Here is a 19,444-nt window from a genome sequence, read left to right as displayed (position 1 = left end):
ATGAGATGGAGCTTCTTCCCATCGGCAGTCAGGACTGTAAACTCTTATCTCACCAGGGACTAATTTATTGTTGCGTTGTGTCTTTAAACAACAAAAATTCTAACATGTAAATACCGATTCTGTTCACTTCTGTTCTGTTGTTTATGCACAATCCGCAGGCATTGCCATTTTCATTCCACTGCACATCTTGTATGTGTATGTGACAAATAAAGTTGACTTGACTTACTTCTGTATAGGTTTACAGATGTTCCAGTAGAGCAGAAATTACATATACATTAACTGGTCATCTTGAATGGGTTCCCAATATTAATCCGCATAGATCACTCTTATCTTTCCAAAACTATGAAACCTACTGAGTACAAGCACTTCGGAAACTGGGCTGTTGAATGCACTCTGATCAAAATAAAATCTGGCCACAAAAAAAAAGTTCCTTGAAACAGCTAATGTTGTGTAGGATACCATCCATCCATTACCAATACCCTGTGTGTTGGCTGAAGAAGTGTCCCGACCCGAAACATCACTTATCCGTGTTCTCCAGAGATTCAGCCTGACCCGCCGAGTTACTCCAGCACTTTGGGTCATTTTATGTTGTGTGGAGTGTTTAAACGGAGTATCAGTGTAATGGGACGTAGGCAATAAAAAAAAGTATCAAGGCCAAAGGAAACCTGTGTGTTTTTTTTGCATGATCTTACTATTTACTTTCTGCTCTGCAGTTCAGTCCCAATGCAGGATGTACTGCTGGCGTCAATAGAGTTAAGGTTCTCAACGGATTTCTTCTCACAAGAAGGGTCGGAATTGAAGCCAACAGGTGTCTCTGTTCCCGACTCTCCTGAGTTTGGGGTTGAGCCAAAGTTGGTTCCTCGAAGTCTGCAAACGGATGTCTCCAAATGTTGACGGAAAAACACTGCAATTCGCATCGCTAATGTCAGCCTCCTGTATAAAAGTCACTGACTCGGTCACCCTCTGCCGCTGAACGAGCTGTTCATCGTTGCACTGTGAATCAGAGGGATTGGCACATCTTGTTTTACTCGGGCGTTTAATTTGGGCACGATTTTCTTTCTTTGAAAATACACATAAATAAAGTTTAATCCCGCTCTTTAGTTTTTAAACCTTAATCAAAAGCAGTTTTTTGAGAAGGCGGCTGGCTTGCGAAGACGGTTGCCTCCTCCCCCGAAGTCAAAACGCGATATTCATGTGCAGACATCAGCTGCCTTCCTACAGGGAATCGCAGAGGGCGGCACCGGAGACGACCCAGACCAAGTCTGACTGCGTCCCGAACTCTCCCTCCTGACCTGCTCCACGTCGAGAACCATGCAACTCGCGGCTTACCTGCTCTGCCTTTCGTTCGCGAGTCTGGTCTCATGCCAGCTGCCCCTTGGAAAAAGGTAAATCAAAACTGTGTAAAAGTTGCTCACCTTTCATCCGCTCTCGAACATTGCTTCTGCCCGTGGTGTCTGCGCGCAGCGTTGGATAGACGCCGGCGATTGTTCTTATCAACTAGGGTTACGTTCCCGAAAAAGGTGTATCCTGTCATCCAGCGGTGTCGGAGTTAATAGATGGCCCTTGCACTCAATAAACCTGGCGACTGTTAAACGTACTGGGAAGCGATGTACTGCAGGTAACCAACGCCACTACTCCCACACGGACAGAGCTGCTTTTACAGTCCGTCTTCCTTAAAAAGAGGTTGACATCGTGTCTCCGCGGCCTGTTCTTGGTAGAGGTCGACGATCATAAAAAGAACAAAGGTTTAGAAAAGAAGATAGACACAATAAGGTGGAGTAACTCAGCGGGACAGGCGGTATCTGTGGAGAAAAAGAATAGGTGACGTTTCGGGTAGAGGTTTAGAAAACCCCTGTGAGAGCTAAAGAAACGTTTTAATATGTGTAAATACTGGTCAGATTTTCAATATTTGAGCGCGGATTACGTCAAAGGAGAATGAATGTTTAAAATATGTCATTTAGTAACAACTTTGAAACGATGCATAAAGCTGGATATGTGGATATGTACACAATGTGCCCAGTGTGTTTTTCATGCTTTTGTATCATGGGTCAACAGTATTTTATCAGACAAGGATTCGCTGCTAATCGGTAGCAGATAACTTTGGAGAATAACGTTGTAATTATGCCACAAAATCGGCTGCGGTCAATCTTGATAGTGCACGAAGGAAGCGGATCAAACCGAGAGTTGCTATTCATGCTGCTGGCAAATACAGAGACCCAGTAATATCTTTCTCATGCATATTTGGATCAATAATCACCGTCCTTACACAAATGGATTCCAGAGAGTTTGGGGATTAATTTAAATTTAGGTTTCAAATATTGAGAACCAACTGGTTAATGAAATTAAACTCTCAGTTAGATCAGTAACTGTAATGCAAAAAATCTATTTTAAGGATTAATACAGTGATTGATTAACTATCTATTTTATATCCCTGTGTCCACCATTTTAACGGGAGCATGAACCGGTTTACTAAGTTAACATTTTTTGTTGAAAGTAACCGTGTTCGGAATTTGAAAGGAATGCGTTACGTTCGGATAGCAATAGATGGGGCTATTTGCGTGCTCCCGTGTGGCGCTGGTGATGAAGCGTGCGATTTGTAAATCTGCTGCCTGTCTTGTTGCCATTTCCAGGAACTTTAAATGTGGAGGAATTCAAAGCGGAGTGTCAGGTTTCATTGGAAGTGACGGATTCCCTGGACTCTACCCGCCCAACAGCAAATGCTCATGGAAAATCACGGTATGAATTCGATTTTATTAAAACGAGCATAACTTTATTTTTTTTTTAAGTCGCAATGTATTTAACCGTTTAAAAAGAACACGTTTGGCAAAAGTCACGCCATTGATGAATGTGAGAAGATTAGTTAAAACATTAAATATTTTATAGTAAGTAATATAAATAATAATTCGTGACAGTCGTTCCACCCGTTGACGAGCTGTGAAGCTGTTATTTAGTTAAAGCGTTTCCCACGTTTAAGGTATGGAATGGAAACAGAATCATATAAATAATAGCGAAATAGGAAGCCATTTATCCTCTGGGTGTTCCGGACTAAAGTGGAACTGACTATACCATGACTCCTATTTTGAGCATCCTTCAATAAATACATTTTCAGATGGTGTTAATAATCTCTAGCACAATCTCCATTTGTGCGAAAGGATACAATTGTCCTGTAGGTGAAAATATTCTAAGTTTCCCTTGTCCTTATTCAGATATTGCAACCCTGTGGCTGACTCACCAAACAGGAGAAAATATCATTCACCATTTATTCTCTCAATCATTCTTGACTATCAAAATCCTTTTGGCATCCCTTTTAAACACTTCTGTTTGACTGCAATAGGTTATTCTGAGAATGGGTGGAACCCTTAAGGGCCTGTCCCACGGGCATGCGACTGCATGCGGCAAGCGCGACCAAACCGGAAGCGGGGGCCGTGCGCGGAGGTCGAGTGATCCCGTACGAGTTGACGTGAAGTTCGAGCGAAGTCCGCGGGAAGTTCGCGCGTGACGTACGGCGTCAAGGCGCTGCGTACGCCATTGAGATGCTGCGTACGGCGTGGAGACGCTGTGCACGCCCGTCGAGGCGGTGCGTATGGCAATGCGACTGCGGGCCGGCAGGCCATTGCCACGCGGAATGTTTGGACAGTGTCAGTTTTTCTGAGCCCTGCGCGATGTCGGGACCAGCTCCACACAACTCCATATGGCTCCGGCGATCGAAGTGGGACCGTCCCCGCGAGGCCGTACGGCTCAAGCGACCACATTAGGTCACGCTCGCCGCATGCAGTCGCATGCTCGTGGGACAGGCCCTTTACCATGAATATAATCCAATTTCACTCAATTTGCCTACAAATATATGATGATTTTAGACTGATGAGGAAGAATATGTGACAATTCCCAGCTGTTTTCTAACTAGCTATAGGTAAACTCATTGGGCTGACCAGACCTGAAGTCACACAGCCTTTAACTATAGGTGAGTAACAGTAGAATCTGATTGCCAAGTCCACTGTCTGTTGGTCACCAATGACTTGTTGGTCAGACGAAAAATAAAGCAGCTCTTGAAAACGGTTCAACACACCCAACTGTTTCAAGATGTTGTAATTGGAAGACTGTTAACTCAATAGAAAAAAGGCACCTTGAGTCATCCTCCTCCTCCTTGTTCTGTCAACAGCAGCTAAGTGGCATAGCCTGAAAACTGAGCACTGCATGTACATTCATTAGCTTTTATTTTCCATCCACTCTATTTTTAAACCATTTAATTTTCTCCCCCTCTATAGGTTCTTCCACACCATGTACCATTCCAAGGCAAAAGAGTGAGCAGGAGGCCTGGTTCCTCTTCCCTGCCAAAGCCGCTTTTGATCAGCTAGGAGGTATGCAAAAGTGGCCTGGGGTAACTTGCCCACTAACTTTCTCTTCATCAGCAAATGACAAGCAGGCTTCTCTTCACTGCCTCCCTGACAGTCGAATGAGCGCTAAAATAATGACCCACTCAGTGTTCCCCTTATTGCAAGGCATTTTTTGCCTTGGAAAGATTGGGATCTGTGCATTCACTCTTGAAGGAAATGTCTGATAAGAAGTAGCTGGTGGAAGGTACAAATTCCAGTCCCAGGGAACAAACCTGAACCCTGAACCATTGACTGACTGACTTCTGTTTCTCCATAGATGGTGTTTGTTCTCCTGGGGTTTTCAAGGTTTTTATAAGCCTTTGCTGCTTTCAAATTCTATACCATTTCTTACAAATTCTAAGAGCAAAGATTAGAGGCACCAAAAAATATAATTTCTGTCAGGACATGTGGTAGAAAATCACAGTAGAAAGGAACCAGTACTCCGAGGTTAGTTCAGTGACTCACTGTCAGAACTTCAGCAGCATCCTGTACATGCCGAGATGTACATTTGATACTCACATTTTTTTTCACTGTATAAATTGAGGAGTACTTTAAATTCAACATGCACTTCATTGCCTCTGTATGGTACAAATCAGAAACTGCTGGAAATACACTATAGATTGAATACAGCAACAGTATAAGCGTTGTGTTTGGGTGTAAAAGCTACATTAATACATTGCTACGTTAATACATTGATTGTAAATAATTAAGCATTGTCCGTATTTGCAACTTTCTTCCAACCTGGTAATCTTTTCAGCCAGGATACCAGTCTACAGAATGACCACCAATAATGCATATTTACAGAGAGAAGGACTTCAATGTTTTTTTCCCAACCAGAAGTTGTCCTGAAGTATTTCACAGCAAGGTAGTGCCTTTTTTGAATTGCTGTTCTGTTGTAACTTTTTTTCTTGTATTCATGGAATGTGGACATTGTCCCACCCTTATCTGTCCCTGAAAGGAATTACAAACAGCTCGGGTAGACACAAAATGTTGGAGTAACGCAGCGGGACAAGCAGCTTCTCTGGAGAGAAGGAATGGGTGACGTTTCAGGTTGAGACCCTTCTTCAGACTGACGTCAGGGGAGTGGGCGGGACATAGATAGAATGTAGTCGGAGACATTAAGACTGGTGGACAAACTGGGATGGGGGAGGGGATGGAGAGGGAAATCCTCTCTCTCTCTCTCTCTCTCCCCCTTCCCAGTTCTCCGACTACATTCTATCTCTGCTCCGCCCACTCCCCTGACATCGGTCTGAAGAAGGGTCTCGACCCGAAACGTCACCCATTCCTCTCTCCAGAGATGCTGCCTGTCCCGCTGAATTACTCCAGCATTTTGTGTCTACCTTCGATCTAAACCAGCATCTGCAGTTCTTTCCTACACATACAGCTCAGACTGTGTGAAAAGACAGATTTCATTCCCTGAAGAAATTCATGAACCAGATGGGTTTTTATGATATATCAAGTTTTATGATCAGTATTATGCCTTGTACTCCAAATTTATTTTAACTATTTTAAATTTCTCATCTGTTGTGCTGGGATTTAAATTCTCACATTTCCATATCAATTGTCAAAAGCTTTGGATACTAAATTGATATTTTACTCTCTCTGCAACAGGAAATGTACAGCTAATTTGTATTCAGCTTTTTGAAAACTCTCCATCTCTTTTTCAAAATAGTGCTTTGGGATCTTTTAAGTCTAATTGAGAGAGCAGGCAGGACTTTAACTGAAATCTCACCGAATGAGAATGTAGAATTCCCTCAGTACTGTACTGGTATGTAAGCATAAGTTTTTTTTTGTGCTGAAATGTCCAAAATGGGATTTGATTCAGTAATACTACAAATTAAGACATAGCAGATCTCCATGGGCAAGGGAAACAGTTTAAAGCAATGGAAAGCTGTGACCCGGTATTTTATTGATACGTTTTTCCTTTTCTTTCCACCATTACATTTTGAATAAGCATTCATTTCCATCTAAAAAGTTAGCAAACAATCTTGTTCGTCTCCAGTTCTTTTTCTTTACCAATGACTCATGTTAAAGATTTGTTTCCAAGGACATTCACAGCCCTTTGGTTCCTTGCCCATACAATGTTTCTTAAGTAACTCAGTAATGATCTTCACAGAAGCGTAATAATAACAAGGGCAAAACAAAATCATGCTCAAAACCAAAATCTACCCGATCTCATGGTTTATTATATTTTTGTAGAAATAAAAACAATTAGTTATGAAATGTACAGAATAACAAAGTTGACTTTTTTTCTGATTTATTTCAAACCATTTGTAGAAACTGGAATAGTTATTGAGAAGTAGCAATAGATTACACTTTTTAGATCATGTATTTAATGTGAGAGTTCATGTACATTGATTAGCTGAGCTATATATGTACAGAAGATCTGTGCGTTGATCCATCGCCTGAGCAGAGTTATCTCATGTCTAGCATTTAGTGTTTACCAGAGGAAAACAATGATCACTTTTAAGCAGTTGCAAGTGAGTTAAGTATGAAAGCTTGTAAATGCATAAGTGTAAGTGCTTACACATGACAATGTAAATAGATTTTTAACAATTACTTATATAACATATTTCAAGTCTGAAAACAATGTTTTGATAACAAAATAATGTTCTAAATTTAATGGTTAGCATGACAAATGAAGTAGAAATGTGAACCACTGCCAAGAGAATCATTGATGAAGATCTCTAGCCCACTCCTGGTGGTGGGGATGTTGCAGAATGATGTGCAGGAAGGTTTACTGTTTGTCATTTCAGCCATGCTTTGCGTAGGACAACATTGTAGGCAGAGTGAAAGGAGGCGTGGGTAAAAGACAAGCCATAATAGAGTATTTCTGCAGTATATCGGCATGGCTCTAGATTGTATTATTTATTAACCCAAAGCCTATGTACATAACTGGAGATGCTTAGAGGTACATATGGCAGGTCTATTGTTGAATATGGGGATAGGGCAGAGGGACAGGGACTGGCAGGTGAGAACATACTTTAGGTATCTACCAGGCTGTGTGATATCTGTACAATATATCTCTGCAAAACAAAAGAAAAGAGACTGCTTGTTAGAAAATATCCTGTCTATGGCAATGCTTGAACATAACATTCCAACTAAATTAATGAACCAGAAACGCAACAAAAAACAGTGCACTGAAATACTGCTTCAAATTCTGCGTTGGGTACTTTTGAGTATTTTTCTATTTAGGACACATCTGAAATGATGTTTGGATGTGATGCCCAGTATGCTCACGATGATGTTGCAAACAGTATTTTGTATTTCTAAATTCACTTAAAATTAACAACTCTCAGAGATTCACACAAGTGCTATCAACATGGGTTTCATGATGAGCCATAAAAGGAGATGTTTTTGCAGATGTCAGGAATACAGTACTTTTTTTGTGATGGAACACCCTGATATGGCATGCAAGCACCTTTAAAATGTTTGACTTCATTATTTCATCTTTTGGCCACATGACTCGCATGCTTATTAAAGGTGTGTGACTGGTGCCTTTTTGTCTACAAGCAAAGCACTGCAAAAATGTAATCAAAGAAGTAGGTCTAATGCCACATCTTAAAGGAGTAGAACGGTATGGGAAGTTAGCTGAGGGAAGGGATTGACAGCAACTTATGGCATTGAGAGCTTTTTATTGTTTTTCATTGTTCTAACTTGTAATCAAGTAATCTTTACTTGGATAAATTAAGAGACCTTTATGGTTGGAGTCATGAGACATCCTGAAATGCATTACAGCCAATGAAGTGAATTTTGAAATGTTGTCACTGTTGTCCAGAATATAGAATAGCAGTAATATTTAATATACTTGTCTTTCTGACTTTGGTTTCTATAGATTGGATAATTGGCTAACTGTAAATATTGGGAGGATTGTGCTGGTTTATTTCCACACTTGCGCTTACCTGATCCTATTTTTTTGGCCCTCCACCGCCATCCTCGGGTTCTTGACAATAGACTACAAGCAGTAGTGAAACCCGACAAACATCCTCCATGATAATCCTCAGCACCAAGGATGCATTATCAGCCCCTTACCATAAGCCATATACCCTCATGATTCTGTGCCCAAATTCTGTTCTAACTCCATGTGCAAGTTTCCAGATGACACCACTGTAGTGGGCTGGATCTTGAACAATGACAAAATGAAGTATAGGAAGGCGATAAAGAGCTTAGTAACATGGTGTCAAGCCAACAACCTCTCCCTCACTGTCAGCAAGATGAAGGGCTAGTTATTGGGAAACAAGGTTATGTACACACCCCAGTAAGCATCAATGGTGCCAAAGTAGACTTGGTCAAAAGCTTCAAAATCCTAGGCGTAAAAATTGCCAACAATTTGTCCTCCAACAACCATATTGAAGCTTTGGCAAAGAAAGATACATCAACGCCTCTACTTTCCCAGTAGATGACAGAAGTTTGCCATGTCTCCAACAACTGTTACCAACTTCTAAAGACGCACTGTAGAAAGGAGATGCATCAACACTTGGTTTGGCAACAGCAAAGTAATGCAAAGTAATTGTGATGTGTTCTTAGGAAAGAAGCTACCATTATCAAGGACCATTTACATCCCGGTTATTCTGTCTTCTCCCCTCTCCCACCAGGCAGAAGAGACTGAAGCTTGAAAGAATGTACTACCAGATTCAGAACAGCATCTTCCCCGCTGTTGTCAGATTACTGAATGACCCCCCCCCCCCCCCCCCCCCCCCCCCCCCCCCCATAGGAGGGGTTTACAAGTTTTCAAGAGAGAGTTAGATTTAGCTCTTAAGGCTAAAAGAATCAAGGGATGTGTGGAAAAAGCAGGAATGGGTTACTGATTTTAGATGATCAGCTATGATCATATTGAATTCCGGTGCTGGCTCGAAAGGCCGAATGGCCTACCCCTGCATCTATTTTTCTATGTGTTTCTATGTTTCTATAAACTCAGGGTATAGTCCTAATCTCCCAACCTACCTCATTGTGGCTCTCGCACTTTTTAAAATCTGCGCTTTTTCTGTAGCTGCAACGCTATAACATTGTAACACTAATGTTCTTCACTATGGTATTTTTCTCTTTGCACTACATCTTGTACCTCTCCAATGGCTTGATTGTACTCATGGATAACCACAAGCAAAGCTTTTCACAGTACACCTGACAATAAACCAACGGCCAGATGAGTAGGCCTCATCCTTAGAATGTCCCTGACAGCCTTTGACAGCGTGCAAGCTTGGAGTCAGGTCTCAGCCAGTTATAAGAGGTGCCATTGACTTTTAAAGCAATAAAACACGTAATTTAACAAAAACAAAAAGTTGATTTTTAGAAATGTATATAAATTAAAATATTAAAAAAAGCAAGGAAATTGTCCCACAATATCTTTTGAAATACAGACATTAACATATAAATCATGAGCAGTAGGCTACTGACCCCTCGAGCTTACTCTGCTATTCAGTAGGTTTGTGACTGATTTGATGGCGATCGCTGGTTGACGTGGTCTGGGTGGGTCACGTATATGTTTCCACACTGTATCTCTAAACTAAACTAAAGAAAAAATACCTCCCCCACCCACTTCTTCCTGCCAAGACTTTCAGGATCTAATGTGTTTCAAACAAGTCCTTTCGCAAGTTTCTAAATACCAATGGATACAAGCCTAGCCTGTCCAACCCATCCTTGTAATACAACCCATCAATTTGAGGTATCTGTAAACCTTCTCTGAACTGCAAACACATGATTTTGCATCTTTCTTCAAATAAGCAGACCAAAATTGTACAGTATTCCAGCTTCACCAATATAACTGAAGGATAACCTTATTATTTTTGTATTCAATTCCCTTTGTAATAATGATAACATTCTGTCAGCTTTCCTAATTGCTCACCTGCATGCTCATCTTTTGTCATTCATTAAATGAAAACACTTTGCAAGTCATCTCATTTCATCACCGTTGCTCGGATCCTAACTAGGGTTCCGACCCCGAAACATCACCCATTCTTTTTCTTCAGAGTTGCTGCCTGGCCCGCTGAGCTACTCCAGCATTTTGTGTTTATCTTCGAAATAAACCAGCATCTGCAGTTCTTTCCTACACATTTTGTCAACTCGTTTATAATGAATAGACCAAATACCCACACTTTGTCCAACATTTCTTTGATTCTATGTTTCTGTGATATGATTTCAAACACAACACTCATTTGATATGGACAAAATAAATCATTATTCAAAATTGGAATATTGCCACGTTTGCATACGTTATGCCTATGATTAATTATAGGCCAGAGAAATTCCAATGCGAGGACTCAGATGAATTCCCCATGGTTAATGCATGGTTTGAGGCCAAACTCCACAATAGACTGTTTTTAATCCATCGTAAATTTTATCTAAATGCCTTGTGAAAATATTTTTAGACATGGATTTATAAGTAAAATGAGAAGATCACATATCTGCTCCCTTTGTCTTTTATGTATTGATGAAAAACATAAGAGCCACATGCGGGAATTGGTCAGTTAGCTTCTCAAAACGATTCAGTAAGATCATGCATAATCCTACACTGACCTCAAACACCACATTTCCACTGTACACTCCCTGTACCTAACACATCTTAGAGTCTCTAGTCAGTCCTGTGTCAAGTCTGGGCTGTGTGGAGTCCAGCAGTGAAGCAAACTGCCTCATGTCTGTCGGAAAGCCCTAGACTGCCGCCTTCCACTGTGTACACACACGGCTCCTTGACTTAGTGCCATTTCAGTGGCTGAATCCCAGCAATTCTATCTCGAAATACTGGCAGGAATCAATGGCACCCAACCCTTTGCCTTAATGGGTTACACTGTTGTGGAAGATTCATTGGTCATCCTTGACTTTCTATATGGGTGCTGGCCTTCAGCAAACTTCTGAATTATTACATGACGTTGATGGTCATTTATCAATTTATTATTCTCTGCTTCCAGATTATATAAACATTCACAAATTAAGCAAACGTCTCAAATCTAAAAAACAATTAAAGTTTAAAGTAAATCTAAGTAACTACTCGATATTTATAATGGATCCACAAATTATTCTTTATAAAGGTGATTTTCAAGTATATACACTTGCAAAAGTACCTGAGATTGCTTCATTTGAGTAGAGAAACGGCGCATTAGAGTTGTTTAAAATTTGGGGGTTTTAAGAAAACAAATGGAGAGATTTCCACAAATTACTGAGTCAGTATTATTGTGACAAAATTGTAAAGTAATGAGGAATATTTTGTTCATAGAGGTTCACTGGGATATGAAAGGATGTGTAAACAATTATGGAAGTAGAATCCATAAATGCTTTTAAAAAAAACATGCATGAATATTAAATTCAAATCTTCAGGAGAATGGGTCTAGAGTTGGTTCAAGTGTGTGGTAGAGGTACAATGGTACAAGTAACTCTATTTTGTTTGCTTGCCTCTTCATTAGTAATTAAGAAACTCCTACAACTTCTAAATACAAATTTAAGTAAGTGAGTATGGTTCAAGCGTAGCTCTGTGCATTGATATCTTTAGTGTGCTTTGGTGAAACAGACCAGTTGTCCCTTTTAACCTTATTCCAGGAATGGTGTCAAGCACTGAATTTTGCCTTTTAATGTTATCATGCACAGGTACCAAAAGGTCGGGTGGTTGCTCTCAATTTCCGGTTCCTCGATCTGGAACGTGACACACTCTGTCGATACGATTACGTTGATGTTTACGATGGTCATGTCAATGGCCAGCGGTTGGGCAGATTTTGTGGTACATCAAAGCCTGGCGCCATCATCTCAACTGGCAACAAAATGTTGGTCCAGATGGTATCCGATGCCAACACTGCAGGAAATGGTTTTGTCGCTATGTATTCTGCAACTCGGCCAAACCAGAGAAGTAAGTTCATTTCATTCCTACTGCCAGAAGTACCTTATTAACTGAACATGAAACCATAAGTATCTATAAATCAAATGTAAATCCACCTCATGGTGGCATTCTCACCTTTGTGGTAAAAGGTTGTGAGATTCAGCGCAGCTTCAGTCGCCCACAACACACATTTGGTGAGCATTTTGGCGGAGTCTTTTTAGCTAAAGCTCAGAAATTAAAAATCCAAAATGCTGTTTGATGAAGTAATACAATCAGTGTATTAGTTAAAATCAATTATTCAAATACTTCACTGAATTCTTATTGTGGATACAAGGAACTGCAGATGCTGGTTTACAAAGAAGGCACAATATTGGTGTAATTTAGCAGGTCAGGCAGCATCTCTGTGTAGAGCATGAATAGGTAATGTTTTGTGTCGGGACACTTCAGACTGAGTGTGGAGAGGGTGGAGGAAAGAGAAGGGCAGGACAAAGCTTGGCAGGAAATACCGTAGGTCGATACAGGTGAGGGGGGTTTGAGGGACAAAGGGCAAAGATGAAAATACAGAAGGTATGAGGCAAAAGGATTGAAGTGGCGAATAGTAAAGCTAGAGGAAGGAATGTAAGTGGAAGGTGAGAAATAGGTGCAAGTGAAGGTGGGACACAGGAGGGGGAGGGTTTTGTAATAACCTAGAATTGGAGAATTTGATGTTCACCGTTTGGTTGTAAGCTACAAAAGCCAAATAAGAGGTGCCATTCTTCCTCATATATGAATTAAAATTCCACTTCAGAGGTGGTAAGCTCTCCTGTTAGGACACGGATCAGTTCCTCGGATGGTTGTTCTGATGATAATCGCAAACAGGCCCTTCGAGTCCATGCCAACCAGAGATCCCCATACATTAGCCAAGACTATCCTACACACTAGGGAGAATTAGCAATTTTTACCAAAACCAATTAACCTACAATCCTGCACGTCTTTGGAGTGTGCAACAAAACCGGAGCACCCTGAGAAAACCCACGCGGTTACGGGGTGAACGTACAAACACCCTAAAGACAGCACCTGTAGTCAGGATCGAACCCGGGTCTCTGGCGCCAAGGCAGCAACTCTACCCCAGCGCCACCCTGCTGCCAATGCCTATCGACTTCTTAATGTCCCATTGAAATAACTGCATGCAAGGTAAACTGGTATTGAAACTGGAACATTCCTGATCTGCACTGGTCTTGTATTCTCCCAGTTTATAATACCACAGTTTGTAGATGCAACACAAAAGCTTTACAGTTCTTGCACATTAATTGAAAACACGAAACTAACACTTACTGCTCCTGTGAAATTCCATTAACCCAATTAAACTTCCAAAAACACTCGCAGCGTTCATTCAGGTGAGACATTGGAGGAGGCTCCATGCAAGTGGAGATGTAATCGAATCAAGTTGTTTATGAGCAGTTTTATGTGAAGGTTAGATTCACAAGTTAGTAATGCCAAGACTTAAATTTCAAGTTGGCACAATACGTAATTAAGAACCGTTTCTTAAAATTAAATAGATCTGCTACAATAACTATGCATAGATTTTTTTGGTGTTAAGTCTCAGATGTTAGGATTTTAGAAATCAAAAATAAAACATGGTACTTATAAGATGTAAGCAGCACATAGAAGAGAGTACTGTTACGAAGTGTACTGTGTAGATTTTAGTTGCTGAAGTTAAGGCATTGACATGTAATACTTTTATTGGGATTGCTGGCAGAGCTGGTTCTCAGATATCAGCTGTCAGCACCCTGATAAGATTGCCAGATGCATTCACTGAAAAGTGAATTGACTTTATAAGATGGACTTAAAAGGAAAAAAATACGTAAGGACTTCAGCTCACTTCTAAACAGTTGCTGCTTTTCTGGTGACCGGGGAGAAGTCTTGTACAGATGAAACCATCTAATTCAGTGGCCACTGCCATCACAGATGAAACCATCTCATTCAGTGGCCACTGCCATCAACCAAATATGAAAGGACTGTAGATAGACACAAAATGCTGGAGTAACTCAGCGGGTAAGGCAGCATCTCTGGTGAAAAAGAATAGGTGATGTTTCCGATCGGAACCCTTCTTCAGCAAGAAGGATTCCATCCCAAAACATCACTTATTCCTTTTCACCAGAGATGCTGCCTTACCCGCTGAGTTACTCCAGCATTTTGTGTCTATCTACTGTCCTTTTGTGTCTATCTTCAGTATAATCCAGCACCTGCAGTTCCTTCCTACACATCGTGAAAGAACAGTGTCTGAAGAAAGGTTCTGACCCAAAACATCACCAATCCTTTTTTCCAGAGATGCTGCCTGACCTGCAGAGTTACTCCAGCACTTTGTGTCTGTCTTTGGTATAAACCAGCATCTGCAGTTATTTGGTTCTACTTCTCTCTTAAAGGACTACAGACATCCAAAATTGCAAAAATATGAATCAAAGTTACAACATGTTATTTGCAACTTAAAATTAATACAGAAACAATAGACAATAATAGGTGCAGGAGTCAGCCGTTCGGCCTTTCGAACCAGCACCGCCATTCAATGCGATCATGGCTGATCATCCACAATCAGTATTCCGTTCCTGCCTTCTCCCCGTATCCCCTGACTCGCTATCTTTATGAGCCCTATCTAGCTCTCTCTTGAAAGTATCCAGAGAACCGGCCTCCACTGCCCACTGAGGCAGAAAATTCCACAGACTCACAACTCTCTGTGTGAAAAAGTGTTTCCTCATCTCTGTTCTAAATGGCTTACCCCTTATTCTTAAACTGTGGCCCCTGATTCTGGACTCTCCCAAGATCGGGAACATGTTTCCTGCCTCGAGCATGTCCAAACCCTTAATAATCTTATATGTCTTATAATCAATAAGATCTCCTCTCATCCTAAATTCCTGAGTATACAAGCCCAACCCCTCCATTCTCTCAGCACATGACAGTCCCGCCATCCCGGGAATTAACCTTGTAAACCTACGCTGCACTCCCTCAATAGCAAGAATGTTCTTCCTCAAATTTGGAGACCAAAACTGCACACAATACTCCAGGTGTGGTCTCACTAGGGCCCTGTACAACTGCAGAAGGACCTTTTTTCTCCTATGATCAACTCCTCTTGTTATGAAGGCCAACATGCCATTCGCTTTCTTCACTGTCTGCTGTACTTCCATGCTTACTTTCATTGACTATTGAATAAGGACCCCCAGATCCCGTTGTACTTCCCCTTTTCCAAACTTGACACCACTTAGATAATAATCTGCCTTCCTGTTTTTGCTACCAAAGTGGACAACCTCACATTTATCCACATGAAACTGCATCTGCTATGCATCTGCCCACTCACCAAACCTGTCCAAGTCACCCTACATTCTCATAGCATCCTCTTCACAGTTCCACTGCCACCCAGCTTTGTGTCATCTGCAAATTTGCTAATGTGTCTTGTAATCCCTTCATCTAAATCATTTATGTATATATTGTAAATAGCTGCGGTCCCAGCACTGAGCCTTGCGGTGCCCCACTAGTCACTGCCTGCCATTCTAAAAGGGACCTGTTAATCCCTACTCTTTGTTTCCTGTCTGCCAACTAATTTTCTATCCATGTCAGCACTCTACCCCCAATACTATGTGCCCTAATTTTGCCCACTAATCTCCTATGTGGGACCTTATCAAAGGCTTTCTGAAAGTCCAGGTACACTACATCCACTGGCTCTCCCTTGTCCATTTTCCTAGTTACATCCCCAAAACATTCCAGAAGGTTAGTCAAGCATGATTTCCCCTTCGTAAATCCATGCTGACTCGGACCGATCCTGCTACTGCTATCCAAATGTGTCTCTATTTCATCTTTTATAATTGACTCCAGCATCTTCCCAAACACGGATGACAGGCTAACTGGTCTATAATTCCCTCTTTTCTCTCTTCCGCCTTTCTTAAAAAGTGGGATAACATTAGCTTGGAAAATGACCCGCCAATCCCCAGGAACTGATCCTGAATCTTATTACAACACATGAATGCTACAAATATAATAGAAAATGATGGAAATACTCAACAGGTCTGTCAGAATCTAAGGCGAGAGAAACTGAACTCACAGTTCAAGTCAATACATTTTCATAATGGAAGTTCATGTTTCTGTCTCACCCCCATAGGTGCTGTTTGACCAGCTGAGTACTTCTAACATTGTCTGTATTATTTCAGATTTCCACTATCTGCTGTATCTTAGTTTTATATATGTATATTTCACTTTAAATGCTTGCTGCCAAACTGATAATTAGAGTTGTATTCATCTCCACAGATGATCAGTTTTGTGGTGGTCGTCTGGAAAAATCATCTGGCTCCTTCCAAACACCCAACTGGCCAGATTATGACTACCCAGCGGGAGTCTCCTGCTCGTGGCACATTGTGGCGCCCAAACATCAGGTATCAGTAACCAGTGTTCAGCTTCACTGCCACCTTGGGCATCCCTCATTGAGAACTTGCTTTAACTCTGGTTTTGTGAGTTTTGAGGTGGCTAATGAGGCCAATGTGGGAATTCCATAATGGAGAGGGTGGATTGTTTATCAGGTCCGTCCATCACTTACCCACGGCTTCTGTGTGCTTCTAATGAATCAGTATTCAAGGCTCACAATACCATTCCAAATGCTTCTTTTCAATATTGAACCATCATGGAATAGCAGTCAAAGAGGATATCGCATGTTTCAAAGAGGCTCTGACACATCCTTGAATCATCTTCTCTGCCCACGTCTGCTTCCTGGGACACGACTTAAAATAGAGTGTATGTTTCAGGAGTATCAGGCATATGAGTGAAATGGCAAGCCCAGTGCAGAAACTGAGAATGTTAGGCCTGAGTGTGGATACTGACATAGAAACATAGAAAATAGGTGCAGGAGTAGGCCATTCGGCCCTTCGATCCTGCACCACCATTCAATATGATCATGGCTGATCATCCAACTCATTGACATTGATTTATTTATTCTTCTGGTGAATTAGGAGGATTTTGCCAGGATAGCTTTGATGGTATCTTGAAATATCTGCTTAGATGTCTAGGTCTTCGAAGCCAAGATGCCATTGCACCCAATCTTATTACAATAGTCAAGAGTGTTTAATTATCATATGTACCCACAACAGAAAAATGAAATACTTATTCGCAGCAGCATAACAAGCCTGTAAACACAATGCAGATAGATAATATATAATAAACAAAAATTAAACTATTTATGAACACATTACTAGTGCAAAAAAAGCCCTCTCCTCGGGTCGGGGAGAGTTCCCCCTGCCACGAGTACCATGTAATCCCGTGCTACCTGCTCCATGGTCGGATAGTCGGTGACTAAACCGTCTCCCCACCTGGTTTGCCAGGTGAGGAGGGGGCTGTGGACCCCCAGCAGGACCAAAATCCTGACAAAGGGCGGATGCGCTTCTAGCGAGCCAACGGCCATCCACACTGCTTTGTGGTCTGACACTGACTTCCTTCTAATACCATGGTTTATATCCAGAATGATGGATGTGCCTCTCATCTGTATTTTGCTGTAATGCTTCAGTCCAATTCTGCACTACATGTTCTTGATGCACAAAACTCTCACAAATATAATGTTACTAGTATGTAGAAAGGCTGCAGGACGGCAATTGTTAGTGATAGAAGAAATTTTACACAGAGACGATGGAGCTCTCCAGAAATTGCACGTGGTGCATATTATTTGGGAGAGAAGAGGGTGATATATTTTGCATCTCATCGTGCTAAATATCATAGAGTCATACAACACAGAAAGGAGGTGAAAGTAAGGACTACCTGAAATTAGAGAAGTCGATGTTCATACCACTGGGGTGCAAACTGCCCAAGCAAAATATGAGGTGCTGCTCCTTCAAGGTGATGTGTGAACATCAACAGTTTGTTGCAGCCTTAAGCCAACGACTTGTTCCTTGATTTGACACCTTTGCAGGCTGCTGGAATGAGTCCTTAGTCACAATGAATATTCATGGCTGTAAACATCAAGCGTAGTTCTTCCTTACAAGAAAGTTTCCCATCTCAGATGGAAGTGAAAGTGAATTTAAGGAATGTAACAACAACTCTGAAGCCTTTGTTTGATTTAGAAATATAGAAACATAAAAAAAAGATATGCAGGAATAGGACCTTCAAGCCAGCACTGCCATTCAATATGATCATGGTTGATCATCTAAAGTCAATACCACGTTTCTTCTTTTTCCCCATATCCCTTGATTCCTTCATCCCCACGATCTAAATCTAACTCTCTCTTGAAAACATCCAGTGAATTTGATTATTTCATCTTGTGCTTGTTGACCTGCATTGGGCCTGCTATTTTTGCCCCCCACCCATTCTACACAGGAGATATTTTCTGGGGGAATATCTCTCTACCCTTGTAACTCGTATGAAAATGAAGATGAGATGAGAAGAACTTTTTTCACACAGAGAGTGGTGAATCTCTGGAACTCTCTGCCACAGAGGGTAGTTGAGGTCAGTTCATTGGCTGTATTTAAGAGGGAGTTAGATGTGGCCCTTGTGGCTAAGGGGATCAGAGGGTATGGAGAGAAGGCAGGTATGGGATACTGAGTTGGATGATCAGCCATGATCATATTGAATGGCGGTGCAGGCTCGAAGGGCCGAATGGCCTACTCCTGCACCTAATTTCTATGTTTCTATGAGGAAGCAAGGGTGTGGAGGAGACTTAAGGCATTGTGCTAATCAAGCCCAAGCAATCCTACTTAATGATGTGTAGGAAGGAACTGCAGATGCTGGTTTACGCTGAAGATAGACCAAAATGCTGGAATAACTCAGAGGGTCAGGCAGCATCCCTGGAGAAAAGTAGTAGGTGACGTTTCGAGGCCCTTCTTCAGACTTAATGATGTTGCACCACGACTTACAGAGCATGCCCTTTTATTGGAAAACCACTGATAATGTCACTTCCTCTGCTGTAAATAAGTTAACTGGCTGAGGCTGGCAAAATATGGACAAGCTTTAGCACTGTGATTCACAATCAACTGGATGCACTCCCTAAAGTGCAGATGAAATTATATCCAAGAATAACTCTTAAAAAGAAATTGCATATATTCTTGGAAAAGGAATAAAAAATCGGAACAAAGTAGGGGAAAAGGACTAATTAGATAGCTTTGTCAATAGGTTGGCAGAGGCTGGTTGAATTAAACGACTTCCTTCTGTGTTGCATGGTTCTATGATTGACCAGTCTGCTGTGCACACATTCACCAGCCAAGCTATTCCTGGAGCTAGCCAGTACACCAACTTCCCCATGGACCCTCATCACCAGCATGGCAGG

General features: G+C 41.4%; 1 protein-coding gene across 3 annotated transcripts in view; it reads left to right on the top strand.

Moving 5' to 3' along the window:
* The first annotated feature begins 985 nt into the window (after positions 1-985).
* The window catches only part of pcolce2b (procollagen C-endopeptidase enhancer 2b), a 31,849-nt gene continuing 13,390 nt past the window's right edge, over positions 986-19,444 (top strand). The window contains exons 1-4 of one of the 3 annotated variants that reach the window (XM_055645674.1): positions 986-1,385; positions 2,631-2,736; positions 11,949-12,204; positions 16,450-16,574. In XM_055645674.1, the coding sequence (XP_055501649.1) occupies positions 1,312-1,385; positions 2,631-2,736; positions 11,949-12,204; positions 16,450-16,574 (561 nt within the window). In that variant the 5' untranslated portion in view covers positions 986-1,311. Of the gene's footprint in view, positions 1,386-1,506; positions 1,619-2,630; positions 2,737-5,139; positions 5,239-11,948; positions 12,205-16,449; positions 16,575-19,444 lie in introns of those variants that run through there. The other 2 variants (XM_055645676.1, XM_055645677.1) reach the window with 2 other exon arrangements.

This window comes from Leucoraja erinacea, chromosome 14 (assembly GCF_028641065.1).
Source record: "Leucoraja erinacea ecotype New England chromosome 14, Leri_hhj_1, whole genome shotgun sequence".
Lineage (NCBI taxonomy): Eukaryota > Metazoa > Chordata > Chondrichthyes > Rajiformes > Rajidae > Leucoraja > Leucoraja erinaceus.
The sequence above is the reverse complement of the archived record's forward strand: the minus strand, read 5'-3'. Positions and strand labels throughout refer to the sequence as shown.